General features: G+C 41.6%; 3 protein-coding genes across 4 annotated transcripts in view; 1 reads left to right on the plus strand and 2 right to left on the minus strand.

Annotated features, from left to right (window-relative positions):
• LOC124267555 (RING finger protein 121-like) overlaps positions 1-9,002 on the plus strand; it is a 35,264-nt gene extending 26,262 nt beyond the window's left edge. For both annotated transcript variants that reach the window (XM_046702535.1, XM_046702605.1), the window contains 3 exons: positions 5,601-5,734; positions 6,498-6,599; positions 8,705-9,002. In XM_046702535.1, coding sequence (XP_046558491.1) covers positions 5,601-5,734; positions 6,498-6,599; positions 8,705-8,825 — 357 coding nt within the window. In that variant the 3' untranslated portion in view covers positions 8,826-9,002. The remainder of the gene's footprint in view (positions 1-5,600; positions 5,735-6,497; positions 6,600-8,704) is intronic.
• A 7,577-nt stretch (positions 9,003-16,579) lies between these two features.
• On the minus strand, positions 16,580-19,968 carry LOC124268259. Its single transcript, XM_046703303.1, has 5 exons — positions 19,839-19,968; positions 18,850-19,124; positions 18,086-18,328; positions 17,383-17,506; positions 16,580-16,604 (listed from the first exon to the last, which is right to left on the minus strand). The coding sequence occupies exons 2-4, from the start codon at positions 19,018-19,020 to the stop codon at positions 17,480-17,482; spliced, it is 441 nt and encodes a 146-aa protein (XP_046559259.1). The 5' UTR covers positions 19,021-19,124; positions 19,839-19,968; the 3' UTR covers positions 16,580-16,604; positions 17,383-17,479.
• On the minus strand, positions 19,852-24,551 carry LOC124268166 (cytotardin-like). The gene is made up of 9 exons (XM_046703224.1): positions 24,390-24,551; positions 23,947-24,018; positions 23,657-23,830; positions 22,603-22,956; positions 22,025-22,226; positions 21,002-21,190; positions 20,556-20,575; positions 20,270-20,360; positions 19,852-19,980 (listed from the first exon to the last, which is right to left on the minus strand). The coding sequence occupies exons 1-9, from the start codon at positions 24,549-24,551 to the stop codon at positions 19,973-19,975; spliced, it is 1,272 nt and encodes a 423-aa protein (XP_046559180.1). The 3' UTR covers positions 19,852-19,972.
• Positions 24,552-24,615: the final 64 nt, after the last annotated feature.

The raw sequence follows: 24,615 nt of genomic DNA on the forward strand, positions 1-24,615 counted from the left end.
AGATCTCTGTCAAGATTCTATTTCAGTTCAACAGCAAGAGATTGTATTGTGTGTAATGCAGGAGTATATAAATATCAAACATAGCATACACTGATAATATTAATTTTTAAACTTATCCTATCTCATGATATGCACCTCTCTTTCTTGCTTCAACTTTTAGTGGAACGACTGTAATCTTTTTTCCATAGGCCTCCTTGTCCATTCGCCCGTGCACCCCATGCTGCTCTCCTTAATTAGCTTCCTAGTTCCTAATAAAGCTTGCAGCATGCTCCACTAATTGCCTACGTGACTACCTTGAATGATTATTCTCTTTCTTGTCGCACGACTGTGTGGACGTGCTGTATATTAGGGACATTATTCACCCTAAAATCATGGGGAAAACTGATAATCAGTCAAGGAAAAGGAAAGTTTGTGCTAAATGCAAGACGAATTATTCGTCCCTGGACCCTCACTCGTCTTTCAGTGACTGTATTGGACAATGTAACTGGAACAAACAATGAGGCAAGTGTACTTCACTAAAAGATGAGGATTTTAAGGCCTACCTGCGTGTTTGCTCCCGGAGAATCGCCGCTAGGGACAGGAAATCAACAGAATCTGATCCCACTCCCGCCAAGCGTATCAAGTTACAGAGACAGAAAATCGTACCTTCGCTCGAGAGAGCGACGTCTGTGGTTCAAGAGGATTTTATGGACGCTTCATCAGATTCTTACTTATCTGAGGACATTCGGCACCTATTACATACACATCAATCACCTCCTTCCATAGCGTCAGATCACTCGCGGGGTGGTTGTGATCGATAATTCTTCGTTGCCTGTCCCATCTAAACTACCTGGGGACCTTAGATCGACACTATCATCATCCAGATCATTGGTACATATCCCCTCGACTGTCTCAGTTTGTTTGGAGCCTGGCCAACCGCAGTTAGCGCATCAAATCGATCCAGATCACTTTACAAATCCAGATCATCTTACCAACCCAGGTCACCTATACAATCTAGATCACCAAACAGAGCCATTGACCAATTGGGATCACAGTACAGATCCACATCTCATGGGCGATCCTATTCAGATGGTCGAACCAGAGCTTCAATCAGAACCAGATCACCAACTAGAACTACAGCGACCTGGACTAGTTCTTCATATCATACCGGATCACCTAGCCATACTAGGGAATCCAGATCACCGGCTTACCAACCTACTTCGGTACTTACCACGTCGAGATCTCGATACAGTTCCTCTGACCGACGTTCGGGTGATCATTGCTCTGATACCACTAATAGGCCTACAGTCTCTTATGATGTTCCGTCTACACGCTCTGAGAATCCTCGACTCACTCTAGGATCATCGTTGAGTCATGGGAACCTGATAACAATCCCACTCCTATAGCGACTCCGGATCTAAATATGATGATCAGGGCCATAACCTTAGCCTGGAACCAAATACATCCTTTTACTCCAGCCCATCCGGCTCCGGTAGCTCCTGGCTCTTCATCTGGTCCACCTCCTGAGATTTATCCAGTCCAAATAGCCATGCCTGCATCTCCCGCTCACTCTGAGTTATCTACCCCTGGGGGTAGCTTTGCAGCAGTTGAGACACCTCAGGTACTCCTTTGGATTGTTGAGAAGCTCCAACTTCCCCTGAGAACTTCAGCAGATGACCTGGCTCACTCTTATACTCTTAGGAACCGGGATTGGTCTGCCATCACCCTACCACCTCAACCTTGTATTCTGAAATTATCCAGTACACTAAATGATGGTTTCAAGAGCCTGAAACGAATTAAGGACGGATTCTCTGCTCCCAGATATAATCCTTCTACCTCTCATGTCCACGGCCTAACAAAAATCTCTACAGCTCCAACAGTTGATGAGGATATTGGAACCCTGTGTGGCAAACAAGCTGCTTCGCCCCACCTTATTGAGGACTGAGAGTTGGCTCACATGGATTCAGCCGTGAGAAAGATGTTGCCATCTATAAGTTGCGTGATTGCAGCAGTCGACGCTATTAACACTGCTCTGGAGCATACTTACTCTGATCAAGACGCTTACATCCGAAGGATGCATGTCTTTAGCTCTGGACCAGTTCCAAATTATCCTGGATCAGTTGTCTCATTTTTTGGGCTACACTCTTGCTGTTCGCCGACGTGGACCCCTTAACATCGCTTCATGGGAGGAGCGATTTAAAACAGAACTGTTTCGCCAGCCTCGGTTAACTGACTCCCTCTTCAATGGTAGCATCCAAGAATTATCTTAATAAAGTTGATAAAGAAACCCACTTTCAAGTCTCGATTGAACTGTGAAAGATACAGAAGAACTGCACAGTTCACCCCTACCAATCCGGATTTACGCAATCTTTTTCATGACGCATCCACTCAAGGCCGTGGCAGAGGAAACAGATCTGGCTGTGGTGGTTCCTCACTACCAATGGAAAGTCCTACCATTTGGAATTTCCACAGGCCGTGGCATTTTACCCGAATTACCAAGCCCATAACGAGCTTCCTCCACTTTCAAGGGATCACCTTCGAAAGCTACATAGACGATTGCATCCAGGCTCAACAGGATCCGATCGTATTGCTTCGCCAGCTACAGTTCACCACCACGCTGCTCAGACAGTTAGGGTGGCTGTTGAACATCGCGAAATCGGAACTAATACCGACTCAGAAACTCCAATTCATCGGAGCACTGTTCAACACTCGTCAGGGGATGATGTTCGTACCTCACGACAGGTGGATAAATATTCAGCAATGCATTCCTCCAGCACTGTCTCGGGAGAACCTTACGACAGTGGCAGGAGCTACTGGGCCTTCTGACGTCAGCTCAAGCCTTAACGTACAGAGGCCAGCTCCAACTTCGGCCGATACAGCGATTTCTACGCCTGTACCTTCAGGCCGACAACCCCAAGGAACTAATTTGCCTTCCAGAACCGCTTCGTCCAGTCCTTCAATGGTGGCTCGAGGAATGGAATGTTTGCGCCGGAGTCTCTATGATGCCCTTTGCACCGACTCATCACCTATTCGTCGATGCATCCCTCATGGGTTGGGGAGCTCACTTCCTCGACCACCAAGTGGCCGGGCTGTGGTCATCTGACGAACGGGTACTTCATATAAACGAGCTGGAATTCAAGGCGGTAATTCAAGCCATCTCACATTGGGCAACAGAGCTTCAAGCAACCAGTCTGTTGATCCAATCAAACAATTCGACAGTGGTTTGGTATATAAATCATCTAGGCTCGACAGGCTCGGCGAATCTGCTACAATGGGCGATCAGGTTCTTCCATCTCATCGACTCACTCAACATCGTAGCCAGAGCCAGACACATTCCCGGGGTAAAAAATGTGATCACCGATGCCTTGTCCCGATCCAACCGACCGTCCCCGACAGAGTGGAAGTTACTGCCCCAGATCTTTCAGTCGATGATCTACCCGTTATCACGGCCTCAAATAGATCTGTTCGCCACAAGGTTCAACAACCAACTTCCAAAGTTCGTATCACCAATCCCAGACTCCTTGGCATGGGACCTCGACGCGTTGGCAATATCATGGGAGGGTCTCAATGCCTACGCGTTCCCCCCTCCAGCTCCAGCGAGAAGTTGGTTTGTCAACCTAAGAAGCCTGGCAGAGCCAAACCCAGTACCGCTTCCCAACTGGGACGACCAACTTCTTCACCCTCACTCGGAACTGTGCCACGGGTCAGCTCAGACCCTCAATCTACACGTTTGGCGCATCTTCATCTTCTACCTACTTAGCCGCCATCAACTCGGTTTTGGCTACCACCACAGGCACGAAGATTTCCACTGTTCCCGAGTTGCAGAGTCTACTATGCTCCTATAGACTCTCTGACCAGTCCAGGAAGTTCAGACCTCCGGCCTGGGATCTGTCCGTCGTCCTTCGTCATATCATTTCTATAGGTTATGAACCTTTAGAAGACAAGGACTTCGAACAAGTGACATGCAAGACATTCTTCCTGGTAGCTTTGGCTACCGCTGCTCGTATATCTGAACTCCATGTCACTGCATGAACTTGATGTCAATCGAGTGCGGTTCGAGCGGAAGAAGCATGGCAAGGCTTTCCTTGGTCTCCGCTGGGACTCCGCGAAAAACCAACTGCCAGGGCAACCGGACCGGATGTTTACCATTCCCCCGTTGTCCACCATTCTTGGGCCTGATGAGAAATCGTCGACGGCTACAGAAGCGCCTCTTCTTACCCTTGTCGAACGCTTCAAGAACTGTTTCCCGGACCACATTGGCTTTCTGGGTGCGTGCCACGATCCTGCGAGACCTCTTGTACTGGCTCAGCAGCTTACATCGGCCCAACAACGCAGATGAGGGACGGTTCCGCATTCGCGTTACTGCTTCCTTGTATATACTGAATAAAAGTTGAACTGGATCTCAACCTTTTGTTCTCATTATATGGGTTTAAGAACTACTTCACTTGGCCTCCATACCAAGGCATCGGAATACGGCCACCTAGCGTGGCCCTACGGACCTGAGGCACAATCAGTATGACGATGCAGAGGTGTTCGACATTCACGCTTACTGACCTCTACTCCACGGAGCAATTACGTCAGTGAAGTGTGACACTCCCGAATTCCAGTGGATTTCGTTGCGTTCTGCCTCCAAAGTTGCCGGGCACATCCTTTGACTAAGCTTAGGCTAAGCTTAGGCAAAGGAGAGTGAGGGTCAATTTGATGCTGCCCGGAACTGAACGTTAAACCTTGGAGATGCCGAGTTGTGTTTCTCTTTCACCCGCCTCGGTTGGTGTCTGGGGGGCCTTCTTGAAGCAAGGGCTGGCTCGATTCTAGTCGCAAGACTTTAATTACGGAGGTACCTTGTAAATCGTGGCGAGGCGAGGCCTACTTGCGTCCCTTGTCTTGTACAAGGTTGCGGCCGAACACCACATCGCTCGGGAGCACCCATCTCCCTGGGAGTCGTTGTGCTTAGTAAGCCAAGGGGTTCCGGAGAACCCACTACAAGCATAGGAGTTGCGTGCATGCGTAACAGGCCTCTCTTGTACATCGCTAACTACGGTTGTCATCAGTCCACAAAGCTCCAAGACCAGCTGTTCGCACTGTCCAGACAGAAGGGTCATCTGTGGCCCACCATCAAACCGTGGGATAAGTGCAAGTCGTGAGATAGGATAAGTTTAAAAAATTGGAAATTTTAATATAAATTGTATATTTATATACTTATCCTATCTCACGCGATGGATGCCCGCCCGGCCTCCCCACTACTCAGATTACAACGTTGGCTCCAAGATGAGAATGATCATTCAAGGTAGTCACGTGGGCAATTAGTGGAGCATGCTGCAAGCTTTATTAGGAACTAGGAAGCTAATTAAGGAGAGCAGCATGGAGTGCACGGGCGAATGGACAAGGAGGCCTATGGAAAAAAGTTTACAGTCGTTCCACTAAAAGTCGAAGCAAGAGAGAGAGGTGCAAGTCGTGAGATAGGATAAGTATATAAATATACAATTTATATTAAAATTTCCAAACTTGTTCATCATAAATATTAACAATATGATTACTTTCAAAATAACAGATGTATATTAGACTTGGTTTTACAAGATTCATTTTGTTTTAGCCTGATAGTGTTCTGTTTGTTTTTTCAGTATTACTCCAGCACAGGCCTTCCGTCCAAGAGCCTGGATCCTAACATCTGTGCAGTGTGTGGCAACCAGATCCTAGTAATCAGTAATGAAGATGCTATCATAGAAAAAACATGCAAATTGTCATGTAATCATGTGTATCCTTTGTGAACTCCATGCTGCTCTCTCAGAAGCATGTCACTGACTGGCTGTTTCGACAAGAAATGGTCCCACTTTCCCCTTGATTGTCTTCCTTTGAAGACATAAGTCATCATATCCCAATTACGTAGATCGATGTTCATGTTGATGATCACTGGATTGGCTGGTCCAGACTCAATTATTTACAGATTGCTGCCATATAGCTAGAATACTGCTGAATGTGGCTTTAAAAGACAAACAAACCAAAAAATATTTGAAGTTTCAAGGTTTTGCATAAATCTACCCTGGAAAACCCTAAAAAAAACTGAAGGGCAAGACACATATGTTTGATTTCTTTGTAGATATTTTAAATTTGATTTGAATGTTGCACTTTGACCATACTGAAAACTCAACCTTCTTATGGCAAAGATTTCTTTTGACAAAAGGTATAATGAAGCTTGTGTGTTGTATGAGCTAAACAATATGTATTAGTAAATGAGGTAAACACACATGTTTTATTGTAATATTTTCAATTTTGACCATTGCTTAGGAGCCATTCTAAATTCTCTCAAAATGGACTTCATCTCAATGAAGACATTATCTCCTCAGAAACTATTTGGCCAATAAAGCTGATGTGAAACATGCCTGTTCCTGAGTGTGTTCTTGAGGTTCAGATCCATATTTCAGTGTGGCCAGGGGAGGGTAATCTACAGTACCATGGCACTGTGTGTGCACATATGATTAAATTTTGTAATGTTTTCTTATGACCTTAACCTGAACCAGATTCCATGAGTTCTGTATACGAGGATGGTGCATTGTGGGAAAGAAACAGACGTGTCCATACTGCAAGGAAAAAGTAGACCTCAAGAGGATGTTCCCAAGTCCGTATCCTTTACTCTGAAATAACAGCATGTGTTTCATGTAGCTGCTATGTTGGCTGTTACAGGTGAGTCTGTATTGACAGAGATAACAAAAGGTTGTTTGATTGAGTACAAAGAAGCTACATATTGGAGATTACACTTTCTCAGTAAAGAACAGAATCTAGTACTTATTTCTAGGGGTGGGTATTGCAGAGAATTTTCATATTGCGATATATTGCGATATATTGCGATGCGGAAGCATATATTGGGATATGTATTGCAATATATTGCAAGGATTATGTTTTTAACAAAAACTACTTATAATCGAGTTAATGCTTGATTATAAAGCAAAAACACAACAAAATCACTATGATTGATTAACCTTTTATAAAAACTTTTAATCATGACAAAATAAAAATATAAGTAACATTTGGCACTAATGAAACAGGGAAAAGAACAATTAAAAAAACGGAAATATCCGAAGATTTCCGAGTGTTACGAAGTTTTCCGAATGCATGTCAAAATACCGGTTTTCGATCAGCGTATCGCAATACGTATCGTTTTCATGTCTGAACCGGTAAACCGGTTATATTGCGCAGCCCTACTTATTTCAGGCTGGTATAAGTATGTTAATGTGAGCCCCATCTGGGATTCAAACCCACACTCACAGTCAGACACCTAACTGCCAGCACACAAAGTGAACAATCTAACCCACTCAACTACCACTGCTTTAATCTGTGTATTCACAAGAGCTGCTGGAGCTAACATCTGTTTCAGACAGAAGCAGCTGCCAACTGAAGCTAAACTGAGAAAAGTCGAATTTAGGCAGATGACTTTTATTTTGATTAAAATAATGAAACTGTCTCACCATAAGATGTGGACTTTTTTTATCCCGCTGTAACAATTTATCATAATGTACCAGAGCTCAAGATAAGCTGCGTATTTGCGTAAAATTTGCTATAGAAAAGTTGAAATACGCAAGAAAAATAATTGCCAGCGTATGAAAAATTACGAAATTGAAATATTTACGCTGTCAAAGTAACAATGCGTATTTACCCAATACATCAAAATCATGTTGTGTATCGTATCATTCAAGCCAATCGAACTTAAATTTTTCTATCTCTAAATATTCGTGATTAAAAAAGTCGTGAATAATTCTAAACGCAATTTAAATGTGCAACAGAGATAGACTACGAATCACAGTTTCTTAACCCTTCACTGATTGGTCCATCTATAAATAGCGACCAATCAAATAGCTGTTTTCTTTCTGTAAACAAATCGCTCATGGTGAGGAAGTGTTGTCGAAAGCTTCCACACGCTCAAAGTAAAATATGTTTTTTTTACGCTTTACAAACGGAAAACAACTTCATTAGAGGACTGCTATTAGAGGATTGCTAGATGATTTAATAGGCAAGTCCTGTGTTTCACAATCAGAATCAATTGCCGGTAATATTTTAAATGAACTTGTAACATTAGCTATTCGCGGCGTGGAAGTGAAACAACACGTTAGGATCAAGGTTTTGAAAAAAATATTATCTGTTAGAGTGAAGACATGGCTGTTATTATCATCTGATGGCCATCCTGATATCTTGTTTTACACCAAAACAGATGTAGACTAAGGCACATATTATTTCTTACAGCACAAGTGGATAAAGCTGTATTAGCTATTAGCTTTAATTTAGCATTGTTGGGAGGATTTTGTCTTATTTTATTATTGAATAAAAAAATGTCGCACTTGTTATTCGTATTTGAAATGAATACCCCGATTTTAAAAAGATGGTGGGTATCTAAAAGTATAGATACCCACTTGAAATTAGAAATACCCACTTAGTTTCAAAAGTATGGGTATCACACCCACATGGCCAAAAGCTTATCTGGAGCTCTGATGTACCCTGGTTGAACTAGTTCTATTTCTAACACCTTTTTTTTTTCATTTTAAGTGCCTGTGTTCCGTTCATAAAGAAACACATCAGAGAACTCAGCCGATATTCCTACCATCTCAGCCAATGGATATAGATCTGTACTTTGAACCTATGATCATGATGATACTTGCCTTCATTCATATATCCTTTACTTGTTCTAGAAGACTTCTGATTACTATTTAATCCAATTACCTTAACTCATGCCTAGATGGGAACGTACCAATGTTATGTATGGCAACCTGTTGGACTGGATTCGATACCTGGTTGCCTGGCAACCAGTCATCATCCTCCTTGTGCAGGGAATAAACTGGGCGCTGGGCCTGGAATGAGCAAGCACCTGTAGCCAAGCTGATCAACGCCAGTATGAGAGATCGTGTTGAAGTGTGTCTGTCTACATCTGTCTTACGTCATCATTTTTTGCTTGTGATATGTTTTTATAAATTATGAATCGAAAGAGTCCCTGTATGGGCTGTCATCTGTAAATAAACACATCTTTAAAAAATCAATTATATTATAGTGTTTTGTTGGGTATTAAGAGATTATTGCAAAATGAATGGAAGTGTACATAATTTGATTGGTGTGGGATTTAATATAATATTTTGGATTTTTCACTGCACACAAATACTGTTCTTGAGAAGCATATTTTATGCCAATCCTTAAAGGAGATGGAGCAGGGTTTTTCAGTCAGACTTGTGTCCACAGAGGTTCGAATCACTGTTTGGCCAATAATTTTTAAAAATAAAAATCTAGATTTTTGCAACTGTATATTGTTTTTATATGTTATGAGTAACTTATATTTCAAATTTGAACGAAATCGGTGAAGAAATGGATTTTTAGAAAATTCTTCCGCTACACTCATTACATAAAATACACAAGGGGTGACACTTGCTAATGCTAAAAGCCTGATCGAAAACCGGACAGCCTGACTATTTTAACGTGCGTTCAATCAAACCTTACGTTTTTCACAAAACAATGTGTTGAGCTTGTAGATTATTCTTTTGGCCTTCTGCTCATTGTATTCAGTTTGTCTAACTGCATTTCATATTTGACCACTGACCCTCGCATTAGCACTACCCTTCGTTTTGAACAAACGTCTGGCCGCCTTCGGTAAACATTGACACTGTCCGAAAATCTCGGAACGAACATGGTTTTAGAAATTCTTTCATGGTGAGTAAAATTATTTTAGGTGTTTATGCAATAAAATAGTGTACATAGTGCATACAGCATGAAAATCTAACAGCCTTATAAAAATATCAAGCATGCAAAGCGGAAACTATTTAACTTCTGTAAATTCATGGATTGTTTTTAGATTATAAATGTCATGTGATAGGTCAACAACAGTTTCAGCCATATCCAAAGACTTCCAATTATCAATTCATTGTGATTGTTGATTTTATATTCAATATTTCATACAGTTTCCACAGTATAATACAACACACACAAGCAGTTCACATGTTGATACTTTTATTCAATAATACATCTCACCAAAACAGACAATTCAAAATCGTCCAGGTATATTAACTTTTGAAACATGATGATAATAAACAATTACCTATTGCTACCACATACTTTAAATCACATCTTAACAATCTCTTGAAAAAGATAATATCCTATGAAAATTGACTTTAAGAATAATTAAATGCTGACACTTTCATATGATCATTTAAATTATCCCTTGTATAGTACAATTTCTAAAATTTGAAAAAAAAGTCTTATAGAAATGCTTGTGACTCAAGTTAAGTCAAAGACCTCAAGCATTATCAACAATGAAACCATTAAATATCAATTCTAAATCTCATAAATCTCTCTAAACTTCTTAGTCAGTCCTGTAATACCCCATTAGTGACGTGCTCATACCTGACTTGGTGAATCTGGAAACAAACAAAAAAATATTCTGAGCTTTATCCAATCTTAAAAATACTTTTGTTGGTACTAATATAAAAACTACTGCCCTCCAACCTTCTAACCCCTTACCAGGGAATGATAGTGGATATCAAGATATCTTTTCATCTATCAAATAGTTTTCCTTACCCAATTATATTTGTTCCTATTTGTTCCTGGATAAACCCTGTGGATGGTCTCAAAATTAATAAAACAATCATTTACATTTGTCTGAGTGGGGTATTCATGCTTCACTGCGGCATGGTATCTCAGTGAGCTAGCACTATAAAACCAGCTTAAGTCTGAGCTAGTACAAGCAGCCGCACACACACATACACACGCATGCACGTCGTTATATGAGCGAAATATTCTCAAGCACGACGTTAAAACCCAATCTCACCTCACCTCACCTTAAGGTGAAACAAACTTATCAAAATTTCTGGAACACTTTAAAATAGTGAACGCACGTTAAAATAGTCGGGCTGTCCGGTTTTCGATCAGGCTCTTAGCATCGCGAGTGTCACCCCTTGTGTAGTTTATGTAATGAGTGTAGTGGGAGAATTTCTTCACCGATTTCGTTCAAATTTGAAATATAAGTTACTCATAACATATAAAAACAATATGGTTGCAAAAATCTAGATTTTTATTTTTTTAAAATTATTGGCCAAACAGTGATTCGAACCCTGTGCCTGTGCCAAGGCACCACATTCAGTATACTGGGCTCTTGTCTTTGCTAACAAGTAGACAGTGTTATCTTTGGTTGCAATTGAATGACAGTGTTTATTCACTGGCATCCTCGAAAAAAGAAAATCATTGTCTTCATAGATTTTGTTTGTGAAAATAATATTGCTTGCACAACAATTAATCCAAACCCAACTAATTTCTTTACTTGACGTAATCACAGATTTGTAAGGGATCTTTTGATGTGAAAACATGACTCCATTGTTGAATTGCACAAAACCTTGTAGCAGTGTGGATCTGCACATGAGAGAGAAAGTGGATTTGTACTGCCTGTGTTTGGGTGGCCCAGATGTCGAGGGTGCTGCTGTGCAGAATTGATCCTCTGTGTCACGCCAGAAACCTAAGATTGTTCCCAGTTCCCTGATTATTTCTCTAGGTTTATTGTCAGCTCCATACCCATGCTTGTGGGTTTAACTAAATAGGTCAGGGGCGGTGGGGTAGCCCGGTGTTAAAGCGTTCGCTCGTCACACTGAAGACCCGGGTTCGATTCCCCACATGGGTACAATGTGTGAAGTCCATTTCTGGTGACCCCCGCCGTAATATTGCTAAAAGCGGCGAAAAACTAAACTCACTCACTCACAAAATAGGTCAGATCTCTATCACTTTGGAGTTGCCTCCCCTGCTGTTTCCTGTGGTTCTGTAAAAGTGCTAGTAAACCCAACTCACAACCTTATTTGGTCAGTTCCTGGTCACCATGCATGCCAACATGCCGACAGTTGAACAGTTCAGCTGCGAACAGGAAGCAGTTAACTTCCGTATGTTCAAATTATTCTGATCCTACTTTTAAAAAGGTCACCAAGGTCAATTAAACGCTCCATCAATTCGGTGTGTACTATTTTCATTTCATATTAACTTTTGTTTGACTTCAGTGACATTGCATTACTTGACTTAGAACAGACATCACCATTACAACACATGGTAGCCGGTGTGTTGAATTACCTATGATTATTGATTTATTAATAACAATGTTCAAATTACATTTCACCCAAGTGATTTCAGGTTGCCTCTTTCATTAACCTTTCTTTCTGACCACAACTTGCCAAAACATATTGTTCTGCTAGAATTCAACTTCCAAGCCCAATTGACAAAAGCCTTCTCATGCACATAGAGTGGCATTCAGAAATGTTCTTTGCATCCACACACACATTAAAAAAGTACATTTTAAACAGGAAGACATTTCAATGAATGTTGCTTTGAATTTGATTTATTTTTTATGAGTCTGTACCTGTACACAATTAGGCCAGATTGTGCTGTTTCCATCTATATGTTTAAGTTTTCTTGCACTCTGATATGCTATTAATATTTCAAGGTGTTAATAACTTAAAACATTGATTCTGTAATCACTGAGTAAAAGTAAAATTTCCCTATATTTTGATTTTGACAATAAAAGAACATAACAAAGCATACATAACTTCCAGTTTACTGCACAGGGCTTTTTCGATGTATACTATTAATCTGTTATTACATTTACAAACCAAATTCTATAATGCCAATCAAACTAAATTATAGTTGGTCACCTTCTGCAATGGTCACTCCATATGGAGTATTTGCTTACACGTCCACTAATTGGGTGTGATAAGACGGTTTTAACACTGCTAGGAAGTGTTTATCGGTTATATAACAGTATGTGTACCATAGGCCTGAGGCCTTTTCAGTACCGGAATAAAAGATTGAATATAACAGTACACCAGGTTGATGTGTGGGAAACCCAGTATCATGGATGTCGTGCTGACAAATATTGAAGAGTTATCCTACACTAGAACCCACAATCACTGAATAGAAACCTGCCGAGTGAAAGGATACACCTTATGTCGACATGGGGAATGCCACATTGACTGGCCCCCTTGGTAAGGTAGAAAGGTATCACTGAGACAAGATGGTATGTATTCAACCAAGTCAAGTCTGAACATCTAGTCACCTCATAACCCAGGAAGATAGGGTCAGAGGTGAGGTGAGGTGAAATTGGATTAACGTCGTGCTTGAGAATATTTCGCTCATATGACAACGTGCATGCTGGTTAAGCTTAAGCTGGTTTTGTAGTGCTAGCCCACTGAGATACCATGCCGCAGTGAAGCATGAATACCCCTCTCAGACACATTATACTGACTCCGAGCCGACCAGTCCTTATTGTACCCATTAATGCCGAGCGCCAGACAGGGGCAAACAAGTACCATATTTTAACGTCTTTTGGTATGACGCGGTCGGGGATCGAACCCGCGACCTTCCGCTCTCCGGAGATAGGGTCAGAACTGGTCTTCAGTAACCCATGCTTGTGACGGGATTGGGTGGTCAGGCTCACTGACTCAGATGATGTCTGCCACATATCCACATTGCCAAGATCGGTGCTCATGAGTTTAATCACTAGACTGTCTGGTCCAAACTTGATTGTTTACAGTCTGCCATCATGGCTGGAATAGTTCCGAGTGTGACATTAAACAACAGTGACTTCCAACAACTAGCACCGGTTGCTGGGGTGTCTTGAAATTCTTATTCCAGTTGCACCATACAAAGATTCAACTGTATCTTGTCAAAGATGCAAGTTGCAGTCCAATACAGTCCTAATATCAGAGTGAGTGAGTGAGTTTAGTTTTACAACACACACAGCAATATTCCAGCTATATGGGGGCAGTCTGTAATAATCGAGTCTGGACCAGACAATCCAGTGAGGAACAGCATGAACATCAATCTACTGATTGGAAACTGATGACATATGTCAACCAAGTCGGCGAGCCTGACCACCCGATCTTGTTAGTCGCTTCTTACGGCAAGCAGGGTGGTGGGGTAGCCTAGTGGTTAAAGCGTTGACTCGTCACGCCGATGACCCAGGTTCGAATCCCCACATGGGTAAAATGTGTGAAGCCCAATTCTGGTGTCCCCCGCCGTGATGTTGCTGGAATATTGCTAAAAGCGGCGTAAAACCAAACTCAGTCAGTCAGTCAGTCTTACGGCAAGCATGGGAAACTGAAGATCAACTCTAACCCGGATCTTCACAGGTTCATAAGATCAAAGACTACAATACACCAGACTATAGTGATATGACATTTTATACATTTTGTACAAGTTTTTACAGATGGTTAAGCTGCACTACATGAATCTCCATGTTGTCTGGAATGAACACTCAGGTGATAGACAAAGGTGAGAGAAAACAGATCCACTAGTACTAACAATAGGACAGAAGACAGGACATTGACTAGACTTCACTAGTTCACTATTACATTCACAACCAAATTTGATTATCATATATATCTTTTCATACAACATCCTGCCTTGCAATATCTGAACTATTCTTTGACTTCAGTTTTGAAACACAATTAGAACTATTTCATTACATTTTCTTATCTAAACAAGTAAGTTGACATTCTTAATATTAAAAATAGAACTACATATTATATATTGCAACAAAATCAAAAATAAAAATTTATCTGATAATGGTCATATAATATTCCTCTTTTGAACATCACAATTGAACATGACAAACATTGTGTTAGTATTGCACAGAGATGAGTAACCTACCAGCTATATATTCATGTTCTCAGTACAGAATTGTATTCATGATTGAAAATTGATTTGTTGAAGCAGGTGCCTGTAGCCGAGGTGTACGGTTTATATGCGGAATGTACATTATATATACAAGGAAATGTGTCAATCTAAAACACACTAAAACATACCTGTACAACATTTAAATATCCTCCGTTACATAAATGCCCTTATATCATGTTTTGCCAAAACATAACAAAATGTCATAATTTATACAGCATAAAACATTTTAAAAGGTTTATTGTAAAATATGTTAATAAAATAAAGCACTATACTTTCAGAGACATTTCAACAATTGCATGAAATATTTTTACAATTATATGCCAGTCTGAAGGAAGTTTCTCGTGCCCAACGGTTTTCTTGTCACCTGAAACAATAAAGGCAAAAATCGGTAAAATGTCATGAAAAGGATCACACATATATATTTCTACAAAAGTTAAGACATAAGAATTCTGTTTTATAATTCAGTAGGTATCACCAGATTAAAACTGTCTAACTAGACTTCTGGAATACTGTTTAAAATGAAGTCCTGATTTTCAGTACATTCAGATATACAAAAAAGCTACCTAACAAGAAATGTGGTTTCAGCGTGCCTGATGTTTGGATACAAGGACCAAGTTCCTGTTGTTTGGTTTACTTCATGGACAGCTATATTCCATCATTGTCATGGGTGACAGCAAACATTTCAACCTTGGCTTGGCACCATATTTGTTGATTTCAAAATGTCCCATTTTAAGGGTACTCAGTTGATCACAGGGTCTTGCCACCTATCACCATTAGAGTTAGCTCTTTTGGGAATCATTAGGTACTGGGGACCTAGCTCCTACTGAGTATTTAACATGTTACAGTGGAATGGACGAAGTTGGATGACAAGTGTTGTAAAAAAGAAGTGAAACATCATTCTCTTCCCACAGAGGTTACTCCTGTCATATCTTCCTACATAACCTCTGTTCTAATACGACCCTTTCTTGGTGTCAGCGTTCAAGGCTCGTGATTGGAGACAAGCCGATTTAGTTGTGCAATCAGCGACGTTGTTTCAAAAGTGATCATTCGCAAGGCCTCGGTAATTTCCGTATGCTTCGGGAAAACTAGAACCTCTTCCCGAGCGCGATGCGCAAACGTTTCTTCTAGACAGAACTCAGTCATGTAATGGCGTATCAATGGCGTCTCCATCGCCCTCGTTGACAATGGACAAGCTAGCCATTAAACGTCTTGTGTGTAACATCAACACAATTCCCCGGCAGATGGGGGATATTTGTGGCCCCCGCATTTGCTTGTGTTAGTCAAATTGAATCTAAGTCGATGTAACACGTGTTCTGATTGGATAGAAAGAAGGGAGATAATTCGTGTTGCGATCTTTTGCCGCTAGGGGATTTTACGAGGACCGGGAAATATGGCCGTATTAGAACAGAGGTTATGTAGGAAGATATGACAGGAGTAACCTCTGTGGGAAGAGAATGATGAAACATGTAAACAGTGCAATCTTTCACCAACTGTGATGAGTTAGGAGTGCGTATTTCTCTTGAACACATGCATGACTGGATACACACTGTGCCACACGTTATAAGAGGATGCAACGAGGTTTACAGCAATATGATGCCCACCCACACTGCCATGAACCATCCAACAGAAGGTCACTGACATACCCCCAAAACTGCTAAATCAAACCCTGCCCTGCCCTGCCCTGCCCAACAAAAGGTCACAGTGATGCCCCTAAACTGCTCTTACAGCACTTCCCTCCGGAACCAAGTAAACTGTACCTCACCCATACAGATCAGTCCACAACCTACAAAACTGCCCTGCCCCAAAACACCCACCCCAACCCCAGAGATCACTGCCAGATCCCTCCCTAAACTGCCAACACCATCAAACACTGTGCACATGCCAGACAACCACAAACAATTAAAAGAATACAAGAAATACTACCGATGGTTTTTGTGTCGCCTAGGCTACAAGCACAGAATTGAGAAATGAGATGAGAACCCCCTAGTAGGTTCAGTCTAGGCATCACACACATCCAATAAACAGACATCATGGAGGACATGTGGTGAGCTCAACACCTGTCCCAAATTAAAGTAAGTATCTTATCTTCATCTGACAAAATAATAATCATGAAAATAATGACTTATGGGATCTGGATTATGAATTTTGTTATATTTCAATATATATATATATATGTTGACCATATAAATGAAGCTGACAGACATGTCTTCCAACAAACAGCAAATATAGCACTATATCATTATTAACACATGCCAACATAACCAAAACACTATAAAACAAAATCTTTTTTTTCCCACAAACTTTTTTTTCCTTTTCTGTTTTATTTCATCATGTTACAAAGACAATAACTATTCACAAAACTGGTGAAACTGGGTATAAACATGTCCTCTAACATAAGGACCAAGTCTCCCTCTAAAGAAGCAGATGTGTGTGGAATTGCCATTCCTGGGACCAGATTGACAAATCATTGGTAGCACTACGTGATTCACAAGCCAGAGTTATGATGGATTGAAACGCTAGGAATGTTTTGTGGATGGTGACTGTTTAAGATACTGAAACAAAATGATACGATGGTATTCAGTAAGCATTATCGTTTCTGACTTTGTTGTGAGGGAACAGTTTCCTCGGCGTCTTCAGTTTGACCATGAACATGGAGACCTTCTTGATGGGTGTTTTAATGAGGGTTTTCCGGTGACCCTCGAACATGTGGATCAGCTTACTCACCTGGCTCTTCTTCTCCTCTGGCTGCTTCTGAATGAAGCCCGTCTGGCGCTTCATGCCGCGACTCATCCCCTGGTTGTGTACAGGGGAGAAGCCGATGCTAAAGGATACTCTCTCGTCGGTCAGACTGCAAACAAAAGGATCATCTTTTCAGCAAACAAAACACATCATTTGGGGTTCAGTCAGAATTCCAGCACATTATTATTGTACTATTGAACATTTTCTAAGAACCACACCTTTGACTAAAGATAGCTATTTGACAGTAGTCTGTAAATGATACACAAAGAGGCTATTAATGACATCCATCATTTGACAGGATTGTTTCGTAGTTTAACAGTCGATGACTACATGAACAACATGATGATGTCATTAAGACTTGGAAGTGTGTCGAGGCCACTCAAAGTTGTGGTCCTTTGCAATGTTGACATAGTCAAAATATCTCTACTTTGACAAACAATATGACTTCATCCTTCAAAGATCTTAGGGCCCACAAATGAAATCTCAGTACTATGAGGAAAAGTTTCTGGTGTGACACATAATTACAATTTGACATAGCAAACTTGTCTGAAGAATTTACATGAAATGATATTAATTAATATTAATTTTATGTTTGACGTAAAAATATAGTTATATTCTGCCGAAATGTTTAGAGAGTATCATTGTGAATATCTTTTATCCATAACCCTGCAACTCTTTGTCTGCCTACCAGTTTAGCCGGAGCTTTATTTTCACTATCCCACCGAGGTGAGTGTGCAGTTCGTGGTGACACTCCCTTTGGAGTGCGTCTGAGAGTGCCTCGTGGTGTACGAGAGTTAGACCTCGACTTCCTCCGGGTGCTGACCGGTGTCTTTGGACTCTGGTTGAGACGTCCGGAGCTCCGCCGTGTCATGGAGTGACCATTGGCCGGTGTTGGTGGACCAGGACGCTGATACACAGTGCCATACCGAGCCTGGAACCAGACCCACACATTTACCTACTCACACAATTACCTGAGGGCACTGGTCAGTGATACAAACATTACCCAACTAGGGCTTGCTTATGATTATAAATCCTATTTAGCTGAGTTGGAGTGAATGAGAGGGTAGGATTTTACATTGTTCTAGCAATACTCCAGCCATATCAAAGCATGGAGATACCAGAAATGGTGTCCACACATTTTAACCATATGTGGAATCAACCGGATCCTCGGCGAGACAATCCAAAGCCGTACCCACTAGGCTACCCCCCACACAGTAAGAGGAGCAAATGATAAGGAAAACAGGTTAATACCTGGTACCATGTCAACTTTAACTGCAGTGTTATCACAGCTGAATGTAAACACTTAAAACGTATTTTCGTCTTGGGACTTCAAGCCAGAAAGGTGTCTCCTGGATCTCCAGTTCCAAGAACTATTACACACATCAACATCAGAAGCTACAACAAAGGAAGCTAATCTGTAACTGTGTAATCAAGAAGCTGCAGGTGACTCACATGTTTTCTGTGGTCTTCAGGTAAGGTTTTTGATGGACCGTCATCTACGTCCATTGTGTTGGGCTTCCTCTTCTTTGAGAGAAAGGAAGCATCGGACACACGCTTGAAGCCATCATCTTCAAACTTCTTGTTTTCACATGACTGGGTCTCGACCGGGTAGGACGACTTCATGTGAGGTAAACACAGTGTATTCCGTCTCTTCAGCTCACTCAGGCGGTTCCACTCAAAGTCCAGCGGAGGTTCGTCCTCACACGAGAACAACTTTCCAGTCCCCACTTAAAGTTTACAGAATACCTCTTTATCAAGACATTTTGTATACTATCAAATTATGTAAGTTAATGCAAACATATTCAGTGGTTGTTAACTTCGAGTAGAAGACAGGAAGAGAAGTGTTATGATCTTTATCCATTTGTATCAAAGCCAAAGTCATAGTACTGTTTTGAGATACAGATTGCAAAGCAGGCATGGCAAAACAGAGTTCGTTCTGGAGCAGAGCTGTTAATATATACTACCCATCAAAAGTTTAGACTCACTGAAAGCACTCACTATATGTTATGTATATGTATGTGGTTACATCGAAGATGAATTTCTCCACCAACTTGGGGAAACCAACTGAAAACCTTATGCAGATGAATTGCACAAGGATGATGCTTCAAATTGCGAAAGGCATGAGCAAATGTCGTGCATGTGAACAGATGCGTTTTGGTGTAAAGTTTTGTTAAGAATTCGCCAATTTTCACAGATTTTAATCATTTACTGAACTCATGACAATAATCTTTTCAATGTTACGAATATGTTTTACAATACACCAGTTCATAACTAAACAGTACCTTTAAACAGTATGGAATATTTTGCAAAAAGCTAGTTTAGAACAGTGGACAAGTAAGTGGCTACATTTACACTAGTGAGTCTAAACTTTTGATGGGTAGTATATATAAATCAATCTCATGACAAAAAAGTACCCAGGTGAAGGTCCACAATGTACTTACAGGGCAGTCCAAACGCTGTGCCAGTGGAGTTGAGTCTGTCGCTGGAGATGCTGCGGAGGGATGCTCGGCTGTTGCTGGAGCGGAGAGACAGGGAGGAGCAGCTCGGAGTGAGGCCAGATGAGGAGTTTGAGGAGCTACGAGGCTAGAGGAGAGGAACATGCCAAGTCAGTATGGGACAAACTGCGCAGCATGCATGAATAGAAAATCATTTACCATTGGCAGTGTGCAGGTAGTCAGTATTGAAACGACATTAACTTGACATGATTGATACATTCAGCATGTACCTGGTCTTTATCTAGTGGTCAATTATCAGCTCAATCTAAAACCTTTAATATCTATTCCATCATCCTGTCTTTAACTACTATAATAATCACAACAAACACAGGCTATTACAGCATGATATTAAGACGCTGATTCCAAGCTGTTGTTACCTGGATTGGGAGATGGTGACAAGGGGCTTCCTATCCAGTGAGCTATGGGAACTGGAGCGAAGGTATTACTTGAGCCCAGCGAGTCATCCAGGATTACAAATTCAGCACTACTCCATCAGTTGTTACCATCAGCAACTGAGAGATGGTGACAACTCCATCAGGGGCTTGACCCCCTCCTCCATCAGCAACATTCTATCATCAGTGACTCCTATGGCAACATTCAACACTACTCCATCAGCAACATTCAACACTACTTGATCAGCAACATTCAACACTACTCCATCAGCGAGTCATCCAGGCTCCCTCCTCAGCAACATTCAGCACTACTCCATCAGCAACATTCAATCAGCAACATTCAACACTACTCATCAGCAACACACTCCATCAGCAACATTCAACACTACTCCATCAGCAACATTCACACTCCTCCATCAGCAACACTACTCCATCAGAACATTCAAGCAGCAACATTCAACACTACTCCATTCAGCAACATTCAACACAACATTCAACAACTCAAGCAGCAACATTCAACACACTCCTCCTTCAGCAACAACATTCAACACTCCTTCAGCAACATTACTCCATCAGCAACATTGAACACTACTCCATCAGCAACATTGCATACTCCTCCATCAGCAACATTCAGAACTCCTCCATCAAACACTCAAGTATATGCTATACCATTTTGAAAAGACAATGCCAGTTTAGCAGATCAACAACTTGTCTCACCTGTATCACCACCACTGTGGCTGCCGATGTCAATGTTGAGACTGTCGTTGGCGCTGAGCTCCATGTGTCTCTGGAAGGCGTTGGTATCCCCCAGGAGAGCCGTGCCTGCCTGATCCAGCTGATGTCTATACTCTCGAACTTGGCGGTCAGCAAACTCCAGCTGGTTCTCCAGGGTACGGACTTTGGACGCTGCAAGAACCTCTTGATTAGACCACACACGAAACATTGACTAAACCCATTTTTCAGGTGGATGGGTGGTGTTTCTCTACAAACTAAATAACTTTGATGATAAAAACCAATCATGACCTAACTCATCAAGTGGCCCCCAATAGTTGATTTGCTCACTGCACAGCAATGAATTAATTTAACAACAATCAACTTCAACAAGTGTTTGCCACTAATATGGCAATGTCCCCCGCCGCTAAAGAATGGAATATTCATAACATATTTACTACTTTTTATTTTTTGCTCACATACAAGATGCCTGAAATCACATGTGTCTGCATAATCCCCCAATGTAGGCTGTCGACATAATTGAAGACATTGGGTACAACAGTTCATGAGATATCACGTTAACAACAGTTTGAAAAGTGGTCAAAGTGTCGTGGTGACCTTGAAAATAAGGTCAAGGTCACCCAAGTCGACTGGTGTCTGTGTAATCCCCCAATGTAGGCTGTCACCAAATTTGAAGACATTGGGTACAACAGTTCATGAGATATTGCGTTAACAAGAAATAGGACGGACGTGGACGGACGCCACTGAATACATAGTCCCCCATTCAGCAAGTGAAACAATATTCACAGCATGTCATAAATGCCAACGAACAACCAAGGTTAAAAACCTGTTACCCAGCCAGGACCCTGTTCCACAAAATGATCTTAGAACTAAGATGCCTAAGATGACTAAGAATACTTCAGCACAAAGGGACTTACAACAGACATAGAACTATGGATGCTTCATGGAACAGCCCTGGCCCGAGCATACTTCAATGCCCTGAGCACTCCATCACAGTGCATGACTCACCCAGTGACTTGGCCTGTGCATTCTCCTCCCTCATCTTACACATGTCTGCGTCCAGTTTCTCAGATCGCTGTCTGTGTTTCTCGGCCGTGTGTCGCTGTGTCTCCAGAGCCTTGGTCATGGTCTCCATGCTCTCCTTGTACTTGCTGTATTTGTCTTGGTACTGGCGCACCTGTTCCACCAGCCTCTGATGCTCGTCATTGGACTACAACAGACACAGAACATCATGTTACTACAACATAATGTACCTGGTTTGTGATGTCATACTTGGACAGGATCATAAGGGAAATGTGAAGAAACTACAGGAATCAATAGTAATGAACAACTTGCTCAGATACCTAATTAATGCGTCTAAAAAGTAGTTGCTTATATCAGTACTAACATCAGCAGAACCTAAACATCTTAATCTGTTTGTTCATTGTTCAGTGCCAAACCCAGCAATATTCAAGCTATAATGTGGCATTATAATATAAGCATGTCTGTACCAAACAAACATGACTGATATAAGCAGCTGTCCATTCTTTGAGTGCAATAACAGTCACCAACCCAGTATTTAACTTTTTAAATTCAAGGCAACTCACACTATGAGAAGACTTTTGCAGGTCCATGATCTGAGTCTTATACTTCTCAGCTTGTTTCTGGAGCTTGGCGTTCAGCTCGGATGCCACTGTGATCTCATGCTTGTGGTCCCGCACCATCTTCTGCTCACGTTCCATTTGATTCTGCAGCTTCTGTACCAACTCCTTGCACTTCTCCTCGATCTTTGCCTTCTGGCTGCGGTGCTTCTCATTGTCAGTCTTCAGGTTATGCTCGCGTTCGGTCAGCTCCGACAGACGATGGTCCATCTCATGACACTGACTCTCAAAGTGCTGACATCGACTGGCATATTTGCTTATTTCCTGGGCCAGGTCCGACATCTTACTTGCCGTTAGTTCCTAGAAGGAAAAATACATACAGGATATACACAGACATACAAAATAAGTTACAGATACAGTGAGTGAGTTGGGTCTTATGCCATTTTTAGCAAAGGAAGACAAACAAGTGGAATGTGGGACCATTTCTTGACGTAGTGAGAGAGTGAGTGAGATTTTACGACACTTTTAGCAATATTCCAGCAATATCATGGTGGGGGACACAAGAAATGGGCTTCACACACTGTGGCCATGTGGGGAATCGAACCTGGGTCTTCAGTGTGACGAGCAAACGCCTTAACCACTAGGCTACACCACCGCCCCTACAGATACAGACTTCATGTTATTATTCCATGTAAAGTATGGTAAGATAGTTTTTTAAGTTTTAACAAAATAATAATCAAGAGCTAAACAAATTGTTCACAACATGATTAACACTACATATTGTCAATACACCTACAACTAGGTCACACATTGACTTTCAGGTAGGTCAACTTTAATGAGTGAGGTGACTGGGACCTTGTTTAGCTGGATAAGTCACCATATCAGGTATGTTTATAGCACCAAGATCTTCACAAGTGAGCAATACCTGAATTTGTGGTTTAGATAAACAGCATGCCAAGTAGTTTAGCAAACAAAGCCAGAATATCATTATGAACCTTGCAGGACTATCCGTCACCTCTACTGATCTGAAATAATAGCATCACTCTCCCCTCATCCTCACCTTCTTCTGCTGGAGTATCTCCACCTGGGTCTGCAGGCTGTCCTTCTCCATCCTGAGAGCTCGGACATCGGCGTCAGTGTGGCGCCGGGCTGAGGACAGCTCTCGCTCATGATGCGCCATCAGTGCCTCCTTCTCCTTGTCCACCATCTCCTTCTCCTCCTCCACAGCTGCCAGCTGCAACAGCAACCGCAGAATTGGTCAGACACATTATACTGCTTGAACCTGAAAATGCTTTGAGAAAATATATATTCTTAGCTATTCAGGTTTTTGTTTAATTAGGTTCCACATACCTGCTGCTTGAGGCTCATCATCTCTGCTTCATAGCGGGAAACAGTTTCCGATGTGCTCTGTTTGAGAGAATCCTGCAACATCAAGCAAACCAATGATCTTAGAGTCAGTTTGACGTTGAATAGCGCAATCGATTTTTCTTGTCACAGATATATCAAAACCATAACAATCAGTAATTCATTTGAAAGGGAATTCATATACAGATTTAAGAATGCAATCACAGCCCTCACCTTTTTAGTTAGCGAGTCTAGTCTTAAGCCACTTTTAGCAATATTCCAGCAATATCACAGTGGCCTCTTAGTTAGCCATGGATAGATGATGTCAGATGATGTTGAATCGTATCTATGGCCAAACCATATGATGTCAGAGTGTCAGCCTGATGTTGAACTACGGTCATTCATTTGAAAGTAAATTACCAGATTAAGAAAACCATCATTGACCTTACCCTTGTAGTGGAATAATCTGTCTTCAGACTGTGGATCTCGTACTTGAGACAGTTCATCTGTTCTTCATACACTGCCCTCTCCGACTCTAGCTGACAGGCAAACTCAGACTCAGCTGATTCCAGTTCCTGCTTGAGCTGCATGGCCTTCTGCACAGCTGACATACACGCTCCTCCTGCACCTGTTGCAGCTGCACACTCATTTCCATGACCTGGGCCTTCAGATCAG

The sequence above is a fragment of the Haliotis rubra genome, unplaced genomic scaffold, assembly GCF_003918875.1.
Source record: "Haliotis rubra isolate DU_JTF1 unplaced genomic scaffold, ASM391887v1 Scf1, whole genome shotgun sequence".
In the NCBI taxonomy this organism is placed as follows: Eukaryota; Metazoa; Mollusca; class Gastropoda; order Lepetellida; family Haliotidae; genus Haliotis; species Haliotis rubra.

Excerpts from the sequence above, each read along its gene's own strand:
- LOC124268259 (XM_046703303.1), bottom strand. The coding sequence starts at position 19,020 with ATGAAGTCGTCCTACCCGGTCGAGACCCAGTCATGTGAAAACAAGAAG. Across the intron at positions 18,329-18,849 it reads CTGAAGACCACAGAAAACAT|GCTCGGTATGGCACTGTGTA; the intron begins GTGAGTCACCTG and ends GTCTGGTTCCAG. Across the intron at positions 17,507-18,085 it reads ATAAAGCTCCGGCTAAACTG|TCTGACCGACGAGAGAGTAT; the intron begins GTAGGCAGACAA and ends TTTTGTTTGCAG.
- LOC124268166 (XM_046703224.1), bottom strand. The coding sequence starts at position 24,551 with ATGTCAGCTGTGCAGAAGGCCATGCAGCTCAAGCAGGAACTGGAATCA. Across the intron at positions 24,019-24,389 it reads CAGATTATTCCACTACAAGG|GATTCTCTCAAACAGAGCAC; the intron begins GTAAGGTCAATG and ends TTGATGTTGCAG. Across the intron at positions 20,361-20,555 it reads GAGGGAGCCTGGATGACTCG|CTGGATGACTCGCTGGGCTC; the intron begins CTGATGGAGTAG and ends GAATTTGTAATC.